Source organism: Mustelus asterias, chromosome 26, assembly GCF_964213995.1.
Source record: "Mustelus asterias chromosome 26, sMusAst1.hap1.1, whole genome shotgun sequence".
Classification (NCBI taxonomy): domain Eukaryota; kingdom Metazoa; phylum Chordata; class Chondrichthyes; order Carcharhiniformes; family Triakidae; genus Mustelus; species Mustelus asterias.
Window position 1 is genome coordinate 8,792,001 of NC_135826.1, and position 19,418 is coordinate 8,811,418.

At 44.3% G+C, this 19,418-nt stretch overlaps 1 protein-coding gene across 1 annotated transcript in view; it reads left to right on the forward strand.

The window, feature by feature from the left end:
• The window catches only part of sema6bb (sema domain, transmembrane domain (TM), and cytoplasmic domain, (semaphorin) 6Bb), a 325,575-nt gene that overhangs the window by 190,111 nt on the left and 116,046 nt on the right, over positions 1-19,418 (forward strand). The window contains exons 6-8 of the mRNA XM_078198149.1: positions 12,185-12,275; positions 14,008-14,127; positions 17,006-17,094. Coding sequence (XP_078054275.1) covers positions 12,185-12,275; positions 14,008-14,127; positions 17,006-17,094 — 300 coding nt within the window. The remainder of the gene's footprint in view (positions 1-12,184; positions 12,276-14,007; positions 14,128-17,005; positions 17,095-19,418) is intronic.

Genomic DNA, 19,418 nt, shown 5'->3' on the forward strand with positions numbered 1-19,418 from the left:
AGAAGGAATCTCAGATTACATGGCAGGACAAGATTGCTGAAATGGTCACATTAATAAAAATGCACAAGGCCCAATATGATAACATGGTCAATGGAAAACATGTTGAATAGAAACGCAAGGAAGAGAAGAAACTTTATCACATGACCTAAGTACCAGTCATAGAGTACCATGACCTTTGCTTTCACAAGTGACAAACCAAGATTGTGCAAGAACTGTCAAGACAGAAGACTGTGTTGTATTGAGATGATACCTGCTTGCATCGTAATGCACTTGATAGAGAAAAAGATCCACAAGGATTAGAGAGTGGCACCGTCCATAAAGTTTATCATCCATGGTTAGTGCACAGTCTAGGATGGAACTCGGAAAGCAGCAAACTTGTGTGGAAGAATCCCATGCAAGACTACATTTGGAACTGTGCGTAGTTGAAACTTTCTAGAAGTGTTATGTTAAATGAAACCCTGGAGATCTCTCCATTGAACAATCGCTACATCAATTTGCAAATGTGTGAATAATGTTTATTTAGGATGTGGGTTGAGTACATCAATTTTGAAGATTGTATAGGAAAGTTAAAGGGGGAGGAATGTTGTGTATGTGGTGTCTGTCTCTTTGAGACAGTACAGCAGTAGAGGGTCACCTGACTTGAAGGACCAATGGGAACCAAGAATGAGTGATCATCCAGAGCAAGAGAGAGAGAGTCCTGTCTCAGGGATTTTACTTCTGCAACCATGTTGTGGCAGCACAGTGGTTAGCACTGCTGCCTCACAGCGCCAGGGACCCAGGTTCAATTCCCAGCTTGGGTTACTGTACGGAGTCTGCACATTCTCCCCGTATCTGCATGGGTTTCCTCTGGGTGTTCCAGTTTTCTCTCGCAGTCCAAAAGACATGCTGGTTAAGTGCATTGGCCATGCTAAATTCTCCCTCAGTGTACCGAGACAGGAGCCGGAGTGCGGCGACTGGGGGAATTTCACAATAACTTCATTTCAGTGTTAATGTAAGCCTACTTGTTACAATAATAAATAAACTTAAGACTGGAGAACTAGGCTGTGCCCCAGAGCAGCCTCCATGCTGCATAAGCCTCCTGTGCTAAGTTTCCCTTATCAATAAACACCTTTTGTTCCTAAAAAGTCTGAAATCTATTGGCAGTACCATAACAGCCACAACATAACAACTACAACTCGTCAAAGATGCCATAGGTGAAATCCTATATCCGCTGGAACTAGCTCTGCAGTCCAGGCGACCCATTCATACTGCAAGGCCAAATGCAGTTGAAGTAACAGCATCACTGAGCTGTTTTATTAAAGGATAATAGTATAAGTTGTCATTTAGAAAGTGTGATAGCCACTAGGACTTGCATGGGGGAATCACTGATTGACCTGTTGAATACGAGATCCCTGGGGATTGGTAATTAACTAACTAGGTGGAGCTCCTGTACCGAGCCCTTTATAAAGCAGGCCCCTGAGTGGGTCCATTATTGTATTGCCCTTGTTGGGATCTGTTTGTGTTCACCACAGGCTCGTGGTTTTACTTTACTTTATTTTGTGCAATGAAGCACTGTTCCTTTACAGCTGACTCCTGGTGTTGTTATGAGATCCATTAGATTGCGATCATCAGAAATGAATGAGCTTGACTGGGAGGCAATGTAATGCATCCTGATTTTATCAGTGAGGATGGGAAGGAGATAAAGAACCCACAGGATAGTGTATTGAGAATTGAGGAGTGACAAGCCACATTCACAGTCTAATTTGATCAGCAGGTCCGCACACATTAACTATTGGCAGTTGGAATAGACAACATTGGTCTGAAAATCCTGTTGTACTGGAGAGAGTGCAATGGAATGGGTCCTGATGAGCTCCAATCCTGATCCTGTGCTAGTATTCAGGGTCAGGATAATTACTTCATCAGCACGCCAGCAATGGGCCCCTGTATAAAAACATCGTGAACATTTACCAAAGGAGAGATAGGGAGGTAAATGTCACTGAACAGGCTGTTGGGGAATGCGGCTAAATCACTAGCCTGCAAGAAACCCTTTCTCTCTTATATCAATGGCCAACGAGAATATTGATGCCCGCATTTTTAGTAGCACCCTGATCTCGCTGCCCAGATAGACCCCCTTCTGCTGCTCAAAAGCCCTGGGCTGGAATTTTCCACCCCGCCCGCAGCAGAGGTGGCGAGCTGTTGGCTGCCAGTAGGATCTTCCAGTCCTGCCGAAGTCAGTGGCAATTTGCAAGGCAGGTCGGCCCCCAGCTGGGTGCTAGGGGTGGGGGGAGGGGGGCGGGACTGTGGGTCCGGCAGATTCCAATCGTGGGATGGGCCAAAGACTCCTGCCCCTGGACCCTGGGTTCAGGCTGGCATCCAAGTCACTGGACAAGATTTTCCGGCCGCGCCCGCCCCAACACCGGAAGGTCAATGGACCTTTGCATGGTGATCTCCCACCACCACCACCCTCTCCCCCACTACGATTCTTGTGATGGGTGAGATGGGAAAGTTCCCCCCACTGTGTTTTAGAGATACCAGGGCTGAAGAAATTCATTCTCTTTCTCTGATATCACGGATGTTGTCAAGGGCAAATGTAAGCTTTGTTCCAAACAAGTCTCATTGGAAACTCTGAGCTTGGGCTCGGATCCAGCGTATCTGAATTCCACACAATGCCCCTTCAAACAACGCTACGCCCCCAGTTCATTGGACATGTGTATCTGACCCCATCAAAATCAGAGGGCTATATTTGCCATAATGTACTTAAAGAATAGCCAAAGGCATTGCTCTTAGAGAATGCTGCAGCTGTATTGGCATGCCTTATGAGGATAGGTTGAGAGAGCTAGGTCTTTTCCCCTTGGAGAGGTGAAGGATGAGAGGTGACCTGATAGAGGTGTATAAGATGTTGAGAGGTATTGATAGAGTGGATTCTCAGAGGCTTTTACCCAGGGCTGAAATGGTTGCCACGAGAGGCCACAGGTTTAGGGTGCTGGGGAGTAGGTATAGAGGAGATGTTAGGCGTACGTTTTTCACTCAGAGGGTGGTGGGTGCGTGAAATCGGCTGCCGGTAGTGGTGGTGGAGGCGGATTCGATAGGGTCTTTTAAGAGACTTTTGGATAAGTTCATGGAAGTTAGTAAGATAGAGGGTTATAGGTAAGCCTAGTAGGTAGGGACATGTTCGGCGCAACTTGTGGGCCGAAGGGCCTGTTTGTGCTGTAGCTTTTTTTCTTAAAGGGACCAATAGTGGGCTACTTAAAGAACAATTCTGCAGCAAAGCATAGGAGCCCAAAATATCTTTTAAATTCCTTTTTTTATGGGATATGGGCGTCGCTGGCCAGGCCCAGCATTTATTACCCATCCCTAACTACCCTCCATTTCAGAGGGCATTTGAGAGTCAAACACATTGCTGTGGGCCTGGAGTCACTTGTAGGCCAGACAAGGATGGCAGATTTCCTTCCCATTAATGAACCAGATGGGTTTCAACGACAATCGGTTTCACAGTCGCCATTAGTCTTTTAATTGCAGATGTTTTTATTGAATTCAAATTTCACCATCTGCCATGGTGGGATTCGAACTCGGGTCCCCAGAACATTACCAGATTGCTAGTCCAGTGATAATTCCACTGTGCCACTGCCTCCCCTCTAGCATGAGGTATTGTAAATGGACCTGGTATAAGATAATGCCTGTAGCTGAAAAATAAGTGCATTTTCAAAATAATATTTTGTTTGAAGTAGGTATTATATGTTTTTCATATTTTTATCCCAGAGAACTTGGCATGTTGAAAATGATGGCAGCGTACTAACAAAAGAAATCCTGGAGGTGACAGCATCAAATGCGTTGGCATTAACCGAGTCAGTTATTCATGGCTGCCTTTCATTTCATTTCACTTTTATTATATATTAGTATACTTTTAATCTTGACAAGCATATGTTTTTTTGGAGACAGACAGCAAATTAATCTTTTCTTTTTGATATGTAAAGACTTTGGCAAAAGAAAAAGTGAAGCTTCCAACAAAACATCAACATATATAGTGAAAACATAATGGAATTATATTCTATCAACATCACTACGGTGTATACAATCAGTTTTATATATCAACATTTTACACAAACTCACACAATACTGTACCATTACCACAGCAGAGAAATATCCATGAAAGCCAAGAATATAGACGCAGAATTTTTCTCTGCCTTTCTCCCTTCTTCTTGTGTTTGATTCCAGAATTACTGACCACTCGCCGCACTTTCGTCCAAGAGTTTGTGACTCTCAGCAGAATATTTAGCCAGGGAGGCATGACAAAGCAAATAAAATGCACTGTTTAAAAAATACAGCTAATGCAGCACAGGACAGCAAAGGAACATGGCACTGGCTCAACAAAGCATTGGGATCAGGATGCAAGTTGAGCCACTCTAATTAGCTTCAGTCAGCTTGTGCTCAGAACAAAAAAGGCCAGCTAGGTTTTATTCTGCCTTATGTGTTGATCCATTCTTGTAACGCAAAAGGGGAGAATTTTGTTGCAATGCTTCTTTGCTACAAAATGCATCCGTATGGAGGTCTTGATAGTCTTCTGTATGTTAACGGTATGCCTTTATTCACTATCATAGAAATCATAGAAACCCTACAGTACAGAAAGAGGCCATTCGGCCCATTGAGTCTGCACCGACCACAATCCCACCCAGGCCCTACCCCCATATCCCTACATATTTTACCCACTAATCCCTCTAACCTAAACCTCAGGACACTAAGGTGCAATTTTAGCATGGCCAATCAACTTAACCCGCACATCTTTGGACTGTAGGAGGAAACCGGAGCACCCGGAGGAAACCCACGCAGACACGAGGAGAATGTGAAAACTAGTTGTAGACTAGTTTGCCAGACCTTTATACTGTACATAGTTACACTAGTTGTAACTATATACAGACATAGGGTACGGATAGAGGCAAGGAGTCTCACAGTGCCGGGCTTCCCAGGTTTGATTCCTGCCTTGGATGATATCTGTATGGAGTTCTCCCTGTGTCTACGTGGGTTTCCTCTGGGTGCTCCAGTTTCCTCCCACACTCCAAAGATGTGCAGATATTGGCCATGTTAACTTGTCCCTTAGTGTCCAAGGATGTGTAGGTTAGGGGGATTAGCCATGGTAAATGCGCAGGGTTACAGGGCTAGGGTGGAGCCGAGGACCTGGGTGGGATGCTCTATTGGGGAGTCAGTGCAGACTCGAAGGGCCAAATGGCCTCTTTCTGTACTGTAAGGATTCTATGGTTCCATTTAACATGCCTCTGGCCAACACCAGGCTGACCCTAGCTCATGTGACTTCTTACATCACTGTTTGGATTCTACTGTACTCAATCCCATATTAACCCTTTTTATGCCAGATCTTTATACTACAAATTTCTGTCGGCTTCTCCCGATCTCCTGGAGTCATTTTGACAGAACATCAGCAGAAACCCAAGTGTTTCTCTCAATCTTCCCTTGAAGTGACAGCAGAAGATTGGAAAATCCCTGTAGAAGTTGTATCAATAATTCAGCGAGGATTGGGCTCAGGTGTGATACCCACAGGTTAAATATCCTGACACCTGCTCTTAATATTCCTTTGAGCTCTACTGTAGCAATGCTTACGCCTCCCTGCCTGAAGAGCCAGAGGCAACTTCATACAACCCTTAGCAATGCTTCAGAAAACTAAACCTTCCTCACAGGGTAGTAAGGAGCTTTGCCAGCTTCCAAATGGCTGTGGATAGAATCCATGGTCAAGACCCTCAGCTGACTGAAAACCAACGGCCAAAAGGGTCTTCTGCCCTTTCGCAACTCAAATCAGTCACTTGCTGACAATGTGTTTCTTCACAACTTATTCTTCTATTCCTTCTCACAGCCCTCCCCCACCTTGCCCCATATCATCGCATATCAGTGACCAAAACATCTCACTGACACAAAACTGGACAACTTTGTTTCTGTTTAAGATCGCAGCGGCATGCCTACCATTTGTGACTTCTCAGTCCTGGCATGCTGGGGTAGCACAATACTCTTCACACCCCACTCCCTTGACATTCTGAAGTGCCTGACTAGTGACTTCCAGCAGGCTCTCTGGGAGATTGCAGTGTTAGTTTTTAGTCTTTCGTCATGCTCATTTCCATAATTGGCTGAGGTGGCGAGAGACTGACTGACTGTGTCATTCCATGAAAGGCAGCCCACAGAGAGGGCAAAGGGTGAGAACAGGTTCTAGGAATGAAAAACCCATCATATAAATCTTCTACCACTTCACTACATCTGCAGCCGCAAATAAAGAATGACTTTTAAAGTTTAAAGTTTATTTATTAGTGTCACAATTAGGCTTACATTAACACTGCAATGAAGTTGCTGTGAAAATCCTCGCGCCGCCACACTCCAGCATCTGTTTGGGTACACTGAGGGAGAATTTAGCATGGCCAATGCACCTATCCAGCACATCTTTGGACTGTGGGAGGAAACCGGAGCACCTGGGCAAAACCCACGCTGACACTGGGAGAACGTGCAAACTCCACACACACAGTGACCCAAGCCAGAAATTGAACCCGGGTTCCTGGTGCTGTGAGGCAGCAGTGCAAGCCACCATGCCTCCCCTCGTGCCACCATGCCTCCCCTCGTGCCACCGTGCCTCCCCTTGTGCTACCGTGCCTCCCCTCGTGCCACCGTGCCTCTCCTCGTGCCATCATGTTGCCCTTTGCATAAGGAATGGGATGTGAAGGGTATTCACTATCTCTTCTGCATAGGCGGCAAATTGCAGGTGGCGTTCAGTGCAGTGAGAGCAAGGCGGCTGGACTTAGGAAACATACTATTCAGTGTGGTTACACAATACGTTCGCTCGGCTATCCTGTACCAGTCCACGGACTTTGTCATGCAAACAGTGCTAGAGGAAACTGTGGTAAACCACTGTTAGCTTATTGCCTGTATGTGTGTGGCATGCCTGGACACATCCCTGCCGGCCCTGCCCGGGACTCCTCCCCCCCTGGTCCAGGTATAAAAGTGACTGCTCCCCACCCCCTGCCTCAGTCTCTGGACCAGTTCATCGGCATGGGTGTGCTCCAAGTCTTTTGCTAATAAAAGCCTATTTGTTCTTGCATACAAACTAGTCTTTGCTTGATTGATAGTGCATCAGAAACACACTCACTGCCAAGACCACGTCATTTCATAAACCTGGATTATATCCTTCACAGGCCTCTTTTGCTGGAAGCCAGGAAGTCGGGGTTGTGCTTTACTGAGTTATAGATAGAAGATGGGCTTGTTATCCTGAAGAAACAGCAGTACTGCAGTAGGGTACATTGCCACAGCTGCAAGGTTGCCTCGGCTCCTTCGACTGGTGCAGCAGGACTGCCACTCCCTCCCTTCAAACAGCCTATAAAGGATCCAAGAGTGTTGGGAGTTTACCAGGGATATGGAATAAAGATGGTCTAACAAAAATGTAATTGGTTCTTAAAAGAATTGCACTGACCAGCAGCATTACATTGACCACTGAGGAACATTTCTACCCTTGTTTTATCCAGTCAACCCTCCTTGTCCAAGATTTTATTTCTCTGAATTATTCAGTTCACCTTCTCGTCAACTCATTCGGGGTGCTGTCCAGCACTCAAGCCCCCAAATTCCCAGGAAGGTGGAATGAGGACAATGTGGGGGGTTGGGGGGTGGGGGAGGGGGAAGGTTTAGTCTGCAGCACAATGAAATTTACAAAGAACAAGAACAAAGAACAGCCCCTTCGGCCCACCAAACCTGCGCCGGTCACATTGTCCTACCTAGACCAACCGCCTGTATCCCTCTATACCCCACCTGTTCAGTTGTCTGTCAAAATAAGTCTTAAATGTCCCTAATGTATCTGCCTCAACCACCTCACTTGGCAGTGCATTCCAGGCCCCCACCACCCTCTGTGTAAAAAAACTTCCCCCGCACATCTCCACTGAACCTTTCCCCCCCTTACCTTGAACTTGTAATTGTCGTTTCTACCCTGGGAAAAAATTTCCAATTGTTCATCTTATCAATGCTCCTCATAATTTTATAAACTTCTATCAGGTCGCCCCTCAGCCTCCATCTTTCCAGGGAGAACAATCCCAGTTTATTTAAAGTGTCCTCATAGCTAATGTCCTCCATACTGGGCAACATCGTGGTAAACCTTAGAAATCATAGAATAGAAACCCTACAGTACAGAAAGAGGCCATTTGGCCCATCGAGTCTGCACCGACCACAATCCCACCCGGGCCCTACCCCCATATCCCTACATATTTTATCCGCTAATCCCTCTAATCTACGCATCCCAGGACACTATGGGGCAATTTTAGCCTGGCCAATCAACCTAACCCGCACATCTTTGGACTGCGGGAGGGAACCGGAGCACCCGGAGGAAACCCAGGCAGACACGAGGAGAATGTGCAAACTCCACACAGACAGTGACCCAAGCCGGGAATCGAACCCAGGTCCCTGGAGCTGTGAAGCAGCAGTGCTAACCACTGTGCTACCGTGCCGTCCTTTTCTGTGCTCTCTCCAAAATCACCACAACCAACCTATGCTGCTGAATTCTTTTTCATGGAAAATGATTAGGTGCACCTACAGAAGAAGAATAAGTAATAACACCATGGTGCAGTTATAGACTCCAGAGACTTCCTACAGTGCAGAAGGAGGCCATTTGGTCCATCGAGTCTGCACCAACTCAGCGTCTTACCCAGCCCCTCCCCTCTGTCCTATCCCCATAAACCTGTGTATCCACAATGGCTAATCTACCCAACCTAGACACTAAGGGGCAATTTTATTATGGCCGGTGCACCTAACCCGCACATCTTTGGACTGCGGGAGAAAACCAGAGCACCCGGAGGAGACCCACGCAGACACAGGAAGAACGTGCAAACTCCACTCAGAGAGTAGCCCAAAGCCAGAATCGAACCCAGTAGTGCTAACCACTGTGTCACCGTGTCGCTCCTTGCCCTGCTCCTCCTTGCTGCTGAAGTTGCGCTAAGAATTGCAGGAATTAATTAAATATAATCCAAAGCTTCTTTCTGGAATGCTCATCATCCCCTGATTTACATATGGGGCCTCACATCTTAAGGAAAAAGGAATGGAGCTGTTAAAAAGTCAATTTGATGTTCCGCACAGGTCAGTATGAATACAGCTGTAATAACCAGCAAGCCTTGCTGACAGGAATTTCAAAAATTGCTGTAATTCTTTGCCATGCCTAGTTTTAATCTCTCAATAAAGTCAATACTTATAAGAGGCCCCTGCTCCATTTTGATAGTCGGAAGCGTGAAGAGATCAAAAGAAATAGATTCTTTCTGGTTTGTAATCTATGTTCGATGTTCCCTGCATCCTGACAGCCTGCTACAGAAATAATGTGCCGAGAATATGTTTTATTCATATATTCTATTATTGATATTCATGTAGCTGCTGGCACCTCTTGTAAATGTCCTTTTGAAGGATAAAATAGCAATTTTTTTGACCAAACTTGATACTAAAAAAATCTCAAATTGCACCTTTCTATTGAGTGAGCCCTACAAATGGTTGTGTTTTCTTGGTCATCTCTGTCAGAGGTACTTGTAATATGATCCGTGGCCACCTCCCATTCATTTGTGGCTCTTAGAACAATTTCCTATCCGGATACCTGTGAGATTACTTTCAAGATTTGCTGGACTTTGGCAGAATTTCCTCCTTGTGCTGAAGCTCTGCTGATGAGGTGGAACCTCAAGAGTGGGCCGTGACCCCGTGGAAACAACATCTTATCTGCCGGAAACGATTCCAACACTTCGCTAGAGCTTAGAGGCTGGACTGCTTTAAGATGAAAGTGTTGTAAGAATCCACACTAAATTGGCATCGGCATGGAAAATGTTTTAATCTCTCAATAAAGTCAATAGTTATAAGATCAAATGAAGTAGATTCTTTCTGGTTTGTAATCAAAGTTAGTCACAAATAATTCAGGAAGTCAGTGGAATAACTTTCTATTGGGGAAATTGAATCAGTTTACCATTGAACTCTGCAATGCAATGCAAGTGTTACCTATTGCCCCCTGAACTTCAGGGATTACAGAGCCCAATGCTTCTGCATATGGTCAAGCATGAGGAATGGCCAGTTGGGTATGGTGCTGGAGTATGGTTGAAATTCATGGAACCATATCCCAGCATTGGTAAGCACTTTCATGAGAGGTAGGGAGAAACTTGTGCTTTAGAAAAGAGCGATGGTTTGTGTCTGTGTTAGACCAATCAGCCAACAAGTAAGGATCTTTAGTTATACCAGCAGATTTCCCATTCCATTTCCCACAGTGAATTTACTGTTTTGTGACAATTCGGACAATATCATTGTTAGAATGTAACCGGTGATAACATTGGAACTGTTGTAATGTGATCAATGGTAACAAGCTGTAAGGGTCAGCTGACCCAGTAAACCAATGACAGAATGATGTGATGGTCAGCTGGCTCAGTATAAATTAGAACCTGTTGGGAATTGTTAAGTTGCTTGGAGTGGCCCAGGGTGAGGCCTCAAGTTTGGAGTAATCAATTGGCTTTATTAAACCTTTACTTTGAGTTATAAGTTGGAGTAAGTTTTGTTATGTTTTTATTGTCTACACTGGAAGAGTTCCTACTGGATCAAACAATCATCATCAGAGCATGATGGGAAAAATATGAGACACTGAGAGAAAGGTTACTACACAACACACAAATATTTACTAACATAACTAATGCAATTGTTATGAACAGTGGGGGACTTACTTTAAACTGCACTAATTTATCCTCTCACCACCTGTCCATAAACAGAAAGGGGAATTATTCGCTATGTATATCTAAGAATAATGCACTTGAGGCATAAACAGAAAGGTATTTTGTTTTGTCTCCCCCTTTATAAGCTGTGACATATTTCCCAACCCTTTGATTTTGGTGTGATCCAATTTCTAGCAATAATGCCACAGTAAATTTGATGTGGGATGAACTCAAAGGGTTAGTTTATTTGCACACAGGCAAACACAGGAGGAGGGTCGCAGCATTACAACACTTTGCACTCATGCAGTAAAAGAGGGATAGAGAAAAGGAAAAGAATACAGTGCAGAGACCACACACAAGAGAAATCTTGTTTTACATGGGTCCAGAGTCCAGAAGCAATTCCAATGAGGTATTCCTTCACGGAAATCAATGAAAATCAATGCTGTATAACTCACTTTTCCCATTATGTTTATGTTACACAATGAGAAAGGTACACAAGAGACTAACCATTCTGTATACAAGGGTATAGAAGTTCCAGTAGAAACTGTGTAAATGGGGCGAGATATTCAATCTGGCCAGAGCCCCTTTTCTGTGATGCTGCCAGTTAGATAGTAAAATGGCAAATTGAGTTTGCAGTACAGCCAGGCAGTGTGGCTGGTTAAACAAGCTGGAGATCTATGTCACATGACTCCTCACTGTCCTTGGACATCTCCACACTGTCCTTGACAAAGGATGTGTATCACTCATCTGGATTAAATGTCTCAGCCATTAAGAACAGCAAGGAAGGTACGGTGCCCTTTGTCCTGGCAGACAGGTAAACTCCGGTTGGCCAGCCTGGGTTCTGAAATGCTGATGACCTTTGCATAGTTCTCTTTAAATTTAGTCTGTGCAGCCTCCAATGTGCCATTAGTGGCTCTTCAGAGCTCACTAGTTTCCCTGGTGTGGGTTTTCTTGGTACTTGCCTGGTAGCTCATTTTGTTCGAGGGTCACAGACAGATATAGCTTCAACCATTTTAGAAAGTCTTTGTCCAGTTTTTAAAATTTTAGGAGTAGCCATATTTTACATAATGGCATATTTTACAAAAAAGATATAGTGTAGTGTGTTAGTCCCCTCACAGTAATACTGAATTAAACTAAAAGGCTTCACTAAAACAATACAAGTATCATGATGAAGGTAATTGAGATTGAGTCTTAAATTTTGCGAGATGTTTCGAACAGTGCACTGTCCTTACATCTATAATCCTGCAAACCTACAGGTGTTGATAATGCAGCTGGTGGACCAATGGCTTATTTATGGCTGTTTATTTTCCACCTTTAGAATTGATTTCTTTGTTGCATGAACACATTATCAAGGCAGTATGAGTTGATTATAAGAAAGTTTCACTGTAATTGGCTTTCTTTTCAATTTCAAATGAAATATGGTCATCGCGCTCAACTCTGACCAGTTTGCTGAGCACTAATGTGATCCATTTCTCATTCGCTTACAAGCTGATAGTCCTTATTTATTTCAGATGGATACACTCGAGTCTCTCGGATCCAGCATCAGTGGTATGGCAAGATGTCCCTATGATCCTAAACAGGCCAACGTCGCACTCTTTGCTGGTAAGACCAGAAACATTAACATCCATTAGCTAAAACTGCAATTATGTAAAATTATATCTTAAGTTTAAGTTTATTTATTAGTGTCACAAGTTGGCTTACATTAACACGGCAATGAAGTTACTGTGAAAATTCCCGAGTCGCCACACTTGTCGGTAACACTGAGGGAGAATTTAGCATGGCCAATGCACCTAACCAGCACGTCTTTCGGACTGTGGGAGGAAACCGGAGCATCAGGAGGAAACCCACGCAGACACAGGAGAGAACATGCAGGGATAAGGATGGGCAAGATGGGTATATAGAAATCTGAACATGATTCAAGGCATTGATGGACTGAGAGCCAAAACTGAGGGTGATGCGTGAAAGGGGATTGACGTAGAAAAATATCCCAAGGTGCTCCTCAGAGGCCTGATCAGAAAAAAAAATGAACACCTGAGCTAATGAAGATATGAGCAGGGTGACTAAATGTTCAGGCAAAGAGGTGACTTTAAAGATGATCTTACAGAAAGTGAGGGAGATGTAGACTAGAGGTTTGGGAAAGTACGAGGTAATTGAATGTATGACTGCCAATGGATAGACTGAAGGGAGTGGAATGTTCACAGGACCAAATTCAGAGTCGTGGAAAGTTCTGGAACTGTTATAGGGCTGGTGGACTTTACATAGTTATGGAAAGGTGAAGCAACTAAGGGATTTAAAACACGAGGAAGAGAATTTTAAATTGAAAAAGATGGAATAATCTCCATTGTAGACATAGGTGATGAGTAAGAGGGACATGATATGGGATCATAAAATCCCTACAGTGCAGAAGTGCCATTCGGCCCATCGTGCCTGTATCGACAACAATCCCACCCAGGCCCTTTCCTGGTAACCCCACGTATTTACCCTGCTAACCCCCCGACACTAAGGGTCAATGTGGCATGACCAATCAACCTAACCTGCACATCTTTGGAGTGTGGGAGGAAACCGGAGCACCCAGAGGAAATCCATGCAGACACGGGGAGAATGTGCAAACTCCACACAGACAGTCACCCAAGGCTGGAATTGAACCCAGGTCCTTGGCGCTATGAGGCACCAGTGCTAACCACTGTGCCACCGTGCCACCCATAAATAGGCAGAAGAGTTCGGATGAGCTGAATTTTGTGGAAGATGGGAAGCCAACCAAATGATCATTAGGATAATTGAATCTGGAGGTAACAAGTCTGAGTGACGAATCTTTGATCTGTCCCTCTCTATTCCTCCCATTTAGCAAAGATTATTTTGAATATCAGGAATTGAAGTTATCTGGAAAGGTTAGAAATTCTGGAAACACTTAGAAACACTCTAAAGGGTCTTTTTAGAAGAATGTGATGGCATTCTCTCTATGAGATTTTTCCAGGTGAATTGTTGACAATAAAGGTGATAAAGATTTGAATTCGAAAAAGACTTTGAAATTGGGATGGTAGAAATGATGAGGGAAGCAGAACTTTCAGATCTAATAATGGCTGATAATGCTGAATCCATGCAACATTGCCCATGTCATCACTGTTCAGGCACTCCACACGCATGGCAATAGGATGGAAATCAGGTGAGATCTACAATGGGCAGGCAGTCCACTGCCCCTTTCCCATGCGGCACAGTTGAAAATTGCCCTGATTTAGTCTGATCCAGCTTCATTGATCATTAAATGTTCTTGTTCAATGTAGAAGGTGCTTTTTGATCAAAAAATTGAAGTGTTATTGATTTTCTCACACTGTAGATAATAAGCTATTTACTGGGACAGTAACGGATTTCCTAGCAATTGATGCTGTCATCTATCGAAGCTTGGGTGAGAGTCCAACCCTCCGAACAGTCAAACATGACTCCAAGTGGTTCAAAGGTAGGTCATCCACTACTGGAGTACTCAATACAGAGAAAAAAGGATGCAGATCACTTTGTAACATTGCAGCTCTTGGATTTATTGTAGGCTCTTACAACCAACATTAGAAAAAGCATAAATATTTGTAAAAATTAAAGCTTTAAAATGACACAACACAGACTGATTGTTTAGTAGAACTGGACTCCACTCTGACTCAGGTTTCCAGAGAGGAAGGGAGAAATGAAAGTGAAAGAAGGGACTGTAAGACTATAGTTAGAATCGTATTTTAGAGGTGGGGGCAATGGCATAGTGGTATTGTCGCTGGACCAGTAATCCAGAGACCCAGAGTAATGCTATGGGGACCCAGGTTTGAATCCCACCATGGCAGATGGTGAAATTTGAATTAAATAAAAATCTGGAATTAAAATCTAATGATGATCATGAAACCATTGTTGATTGCCGGAAAAACCCATCTGGTTCACTAATGTCCTTTAGGGAAGGAAATCTGTCGTCCTAACCTGGTCTGGCCTATATGTGACTCCAGAGCCACAGCAATGTGGTTGACTCTTAAATGCCATCAGGGATGGTCAATAATATCTGGCCCAGGCAACAACAACAACAGCCCATGGACAAATAAAAGAAAATGATGATATTTACAATACTTTCAGTACCTCTTAATTACCTTGTAACTACCCCACCATTTCCAACTATCTGTCAATCTCTATATGTAATATTTGAGATTTAAACCTGAATGAAATAGGAATGAGATTCATGGAGCTCACAAACATTTACAGAAACAGCTCTGAACAGATTAAAGGAAACAGTGAAAATAAATGAACAAGAATTGTCAGGAAGAATGGTACGAGTCATAAAGAAAGAATAAAGAAAATTACAGCACAGGAACAGGCCCTTCAGCCCTCCAAGTCTGCACCCGCCATGCTGCCCGACTGAACTTAAACCCCTTGCCTTTCAGGGGACCATATCCCTCTATTCTCATCCTATTCATGTATTTGTCAAGAAGCCCCTTAAAAGTCACTATCGTATCTGCTTCCACTACCTCCCCTGGCAGCAATTTCCAGGCACCTACCACCCTCTGTGTAAAAAAACTTGCCTCGTACATCTCCTTTAAACCTTGCCCCTCGCACCTCAAACCTGTGCCCACTAGTAATTGACTCTTCCACCCTGGGAAAAAGCTTCTGACTATCCACTCTGTCCATGCCCCTCATAATCTTGTAGACTTCTATCAGATCGCCCCTCAACCTCCGTCGTTCCAGTGAGAACAAATCAAGTTTCTCCAACCTCTCCTCATAGCTAGTGCCCTCCATACCAGGCAACATCCTGGTAAATCTTTTCTGTAACTTCTCCAAAGCCTCCACATCCTTCTGGTAGTGTGGTGACCAGAATTGAACACTATATTCCAAGTGCGGCCTAACTAAGGTTCTATAAAGCTGCAACATGGCTTGCAAACTTTTAATTTTTTTAAAACTGAATATAAAATCGCTCAAGCGGGCTGAGGAGATCAATGGAGTTGATTGTTTTATCCTTGCCATAGGGAACGTGGAATAGAGTATAATCACTGATAGTGGTATTATACTAAAAATACAGTTAATCCTGCACATGGGTCCTGAATTGTAGTGGATCATTATACGTTTTTAATAAATGTTTATTGCATCTCTCATCAATCTAATGTTTTGCCACATGATACGATATTTATTGCGATAACCTTAGCCACTCCAGTGGCTCAAGGGATAATGAGTTATACTGAGTCATACAGATGAGGAAGGTCCTAGGTTTAATCCCTAGACTGCACTGAATGAGATCAATTCAGCCAGATCATCAGTCAAGTTGTTAGAATGGGGCTTAACATGACTGGCCCAGGGGAGGAAAATCTATTCAGTGGATCACCTTTTTCACACCTCTTCGCATTCAATAACCCTGTACTGGAAAAAAATATGTATGCTTCAAATAGGTGAGTTTAGCTTTGGTTATTATTGCCAAGAGAATATATTCACTTGTACTGGGGAACCATCATCCAAACTACTCTTGTCTCTCTCTCCAGCATCAGTTGTTTCCAGGAGTACGATGATCTACACTGTGGCACAGTGGTTAGCACTGCTGCCTCACAGCACCAGGGACCAGGGTTCAATTCTGGCCTCAGGTGACTGTGTGGAGTTTGCACATTCTCCCCATGTTTGCGTGGGTTTCCTCCGGGTGCTCCGGTTTCCTCTCTCGGTCCAAAGATGTGTGGGTTAGGTTGATTGGCCGTGCTAAATTGCCCCTTAGAGTCAAGGGGACTAGCAGGGTAAATACGTGGGGTTTAGGGGATAGGGCCTGGCTGGGATTGTGGTCAGTGTGGCCTCCTTCTGCACTGTAGGGTTCTAATTCAATTCATCACTTAAACATTTTGTGCCAAGTTTGTGCCAATTCCTCCGTGGGAAATGTACAGCTTTTCTGAATAAATGTGACTGGATATTAAAATTAATAACTTTTGACCTGCTCACAGTTCCCATGGTAATTTCCTCAAGATTTTTATACTTTGAAAGGATTTTCCCTTTAGCTGATCCTCAGGTTTTTTTTTCAACATCTGTACTTTCCATTGAAAAATCTCATACATATTAGCAAATACCAACAAAGTGGCTTCAATACAATCAACACAAAGTTGTATATTAATGTAGCTTCTCTTCACTGCACCTAATTATGTTTGTGCAATTTGTGATGATTAAGGTGAATTATAATGAAAACTGAGTCAATACAATTGTAGTAAAAATATTCATTACATCGAAAGGTGTTCATCCAGTTTACAATTACATTTTTTGCTGTAATGGGTTAATAAGTAATTCACACAATGTTGTACTTGGTGTCAGTGAGCTTAGCTAAAGCCTACCTGCTTTTCTTCCAGAGCCGTACTTTATCCATGCTGTCGAATACGGCCGGCATGTTTTTTTCTTCTTCCGAGAAATCGCCATGGAATTTAACTACCTGGAAAAGGTAACTGGGAATTTTGGGTCGGTGTGAATAATGTGCCAAAGTGAAAATTGTGTAAATTTTCTAAAAAAATCAAATTGGCAACAGTGCTTTGTCCCTGGAAAATTAAGTGGTCTCTCTCTGCCCTTTTGCGGCTTTCCCTCCCTTGCCCGCCCGTCATTCGAGGATTGAGCGCAGCCCAGTGCAGAGTGAAGCACACAAGGACTATGCAGGGAAAGGACTATTTTAGCTACCATTTCCACAAAGCACAGCATTATTAGGTTGTCCCAAGGCAAGAAGCTGAAACTGTGATCTTCCTCCATAATTATTTAACACTAAATCTATCCTCATAGCCCTCGTTTCACTTCCAACCAAAACATCCGATCATCCAACTCCAGTTCATTGGCTTATCACCAACTAACATTGCTGAAAGACTGCGGCACACACCGACTGCGGCACACACCGGCTGCGGTACACACCGACTGCGGCATGCACCGGCTGCGGTACACACCGACTGCTGTACACCAACCTATCTGTGCAGGGAAAATTTCTATGAATCCCTAGTCTTCTATGAAGTTTACATCATTCAGACTGACAGTTGCAGCTGTATGTGTGAACCTGACAGTTCATTTCCTAAATCCCCCCTCTCTCTTCAACTAATTTAGTGAGGTTGAGCTCAGAAGCATTGTAGGGAGGGGTGGTGTGGGGCCAGGCTGGTGGAGGTGAGATTGGGGGCTGGTGGGGGTGGACAATTCTAAAAACAACAACAGTCACGATTCCAGTCTGATCCCACTCTCTGCCAGTTTTCCCTGCAGTGGAATTGAAGGCGGCCCACATGGGTCGTAAGTAATGTGGACATTGTTGGGGTTGTTGAGAAGGACACTTAGCACCGTGTTCCGGATTTCCCAGCCATGGAGGCTGCTTCCTTATCCAAAAGCAGCTCGCCAAGGTCACCATGGTGATGGAGGAAGCTCTTTGCAGTGAAACTGACACGCTGCAAAGGCTTTGATCAGGTAGACTGCAGAGCTCCAGCCACGACCAGGCGAGGCCACTGCTCTAAAGCACACCTTCTCGGAGAGCATTTTCACTGCTTGACAAGTGATTACCAACCTCTTGGGAGGCACTTCACCAACCTAGTCTGTCACCCACCTCATTGAACATATGGGAGCAGCTTATGCAGCTCCACCTTGCACCTCTGATGGGGGTCAACGGGAGGAGGGGCCGCACTACCACTAACAGTTCCAGCAGCAACAGCAGAAGCAGCAGCAGCCATAGAAGCCACACGTCCCTACAAAATACAGATAGGATAGACACCAAGGTTCAGCTAGTCTAAGAGTCTATATGGGAGAGGATCATCCCTATTGACAGGTCTGAGCACCAGTATCTTGGGAGACTCACACAGCAGGAGGGAAATGCATAGCCGATGACTGGCAAGGTTTCTATCACGAGACGTCCAACCCGCCCTCCCCCAGCGCTCACTTCAGGCCTCTGTCTTTCTTCTGCAAGGAGAAAAAGCAGAGAGGTGTGCGCACAGTGAAGAGAAGCAGGCAGTGTGTGTGGAAGGTAAATGTGAGGCATGGGTGCAAGGGGCCAAAAGACTGGGTGCAAGTGTTGGCTGCACACATGATGACTGAGAGAAAGGAATAAAGTGAGCTGTAAGGCGTATTAAAAGATCAAAGAAATTACAGCACAGGAACAGGCCCTTCAGTCCTCCAAGCCTGCATCGGCTATGCTGCCCGTCTGAACTAAAACCACCTACTCTTCGGGGACCATATCCCTCTATTCCCATCCTATTCATAAAAGCGAGCAGGACAGGATTGAACCTTCAGTCTTCTGATATCACCAAAGCTATAACCACTGAAGTCAGATGTCTTATCCATTAGGCCAGGTGGTCAATGGATAAAACAAAGGCAATTTGTTTAAATATTAATTGTTGTGTTCACTCTGTCATTCCCCCTTCTCTGCCATTGTTCCCTCCCTCCAATGCCTCATATTCCTCCACATCCCCTCCAACCTCTTCCAACATTTTATCCTCTCTCTTTCTTTCTCTCCTCATAGACTCCATTATAGACAGCCATAAACTTTAACTATTCTTTATTCATTCATGGGAAATGGCTTGCTCGGCCATTTTATATTGATCTGAGGCATGCTGTGAAGGAGAATGTGGGACAAGTCAGATTGTGAGACTTGGCACCTGAAATTGGCACCACTCATCCACCATGCCCTCCTGCAGTCCTGGGTCCTCTTGGTGCACGGTCTCCAGATTGGAGGGAAAATATTTTGGTTTTCTTTTATTCTTTCGCAGGATGTGGGCATCACTGGCTCAGCCAGCATTTACTGCCCATCCC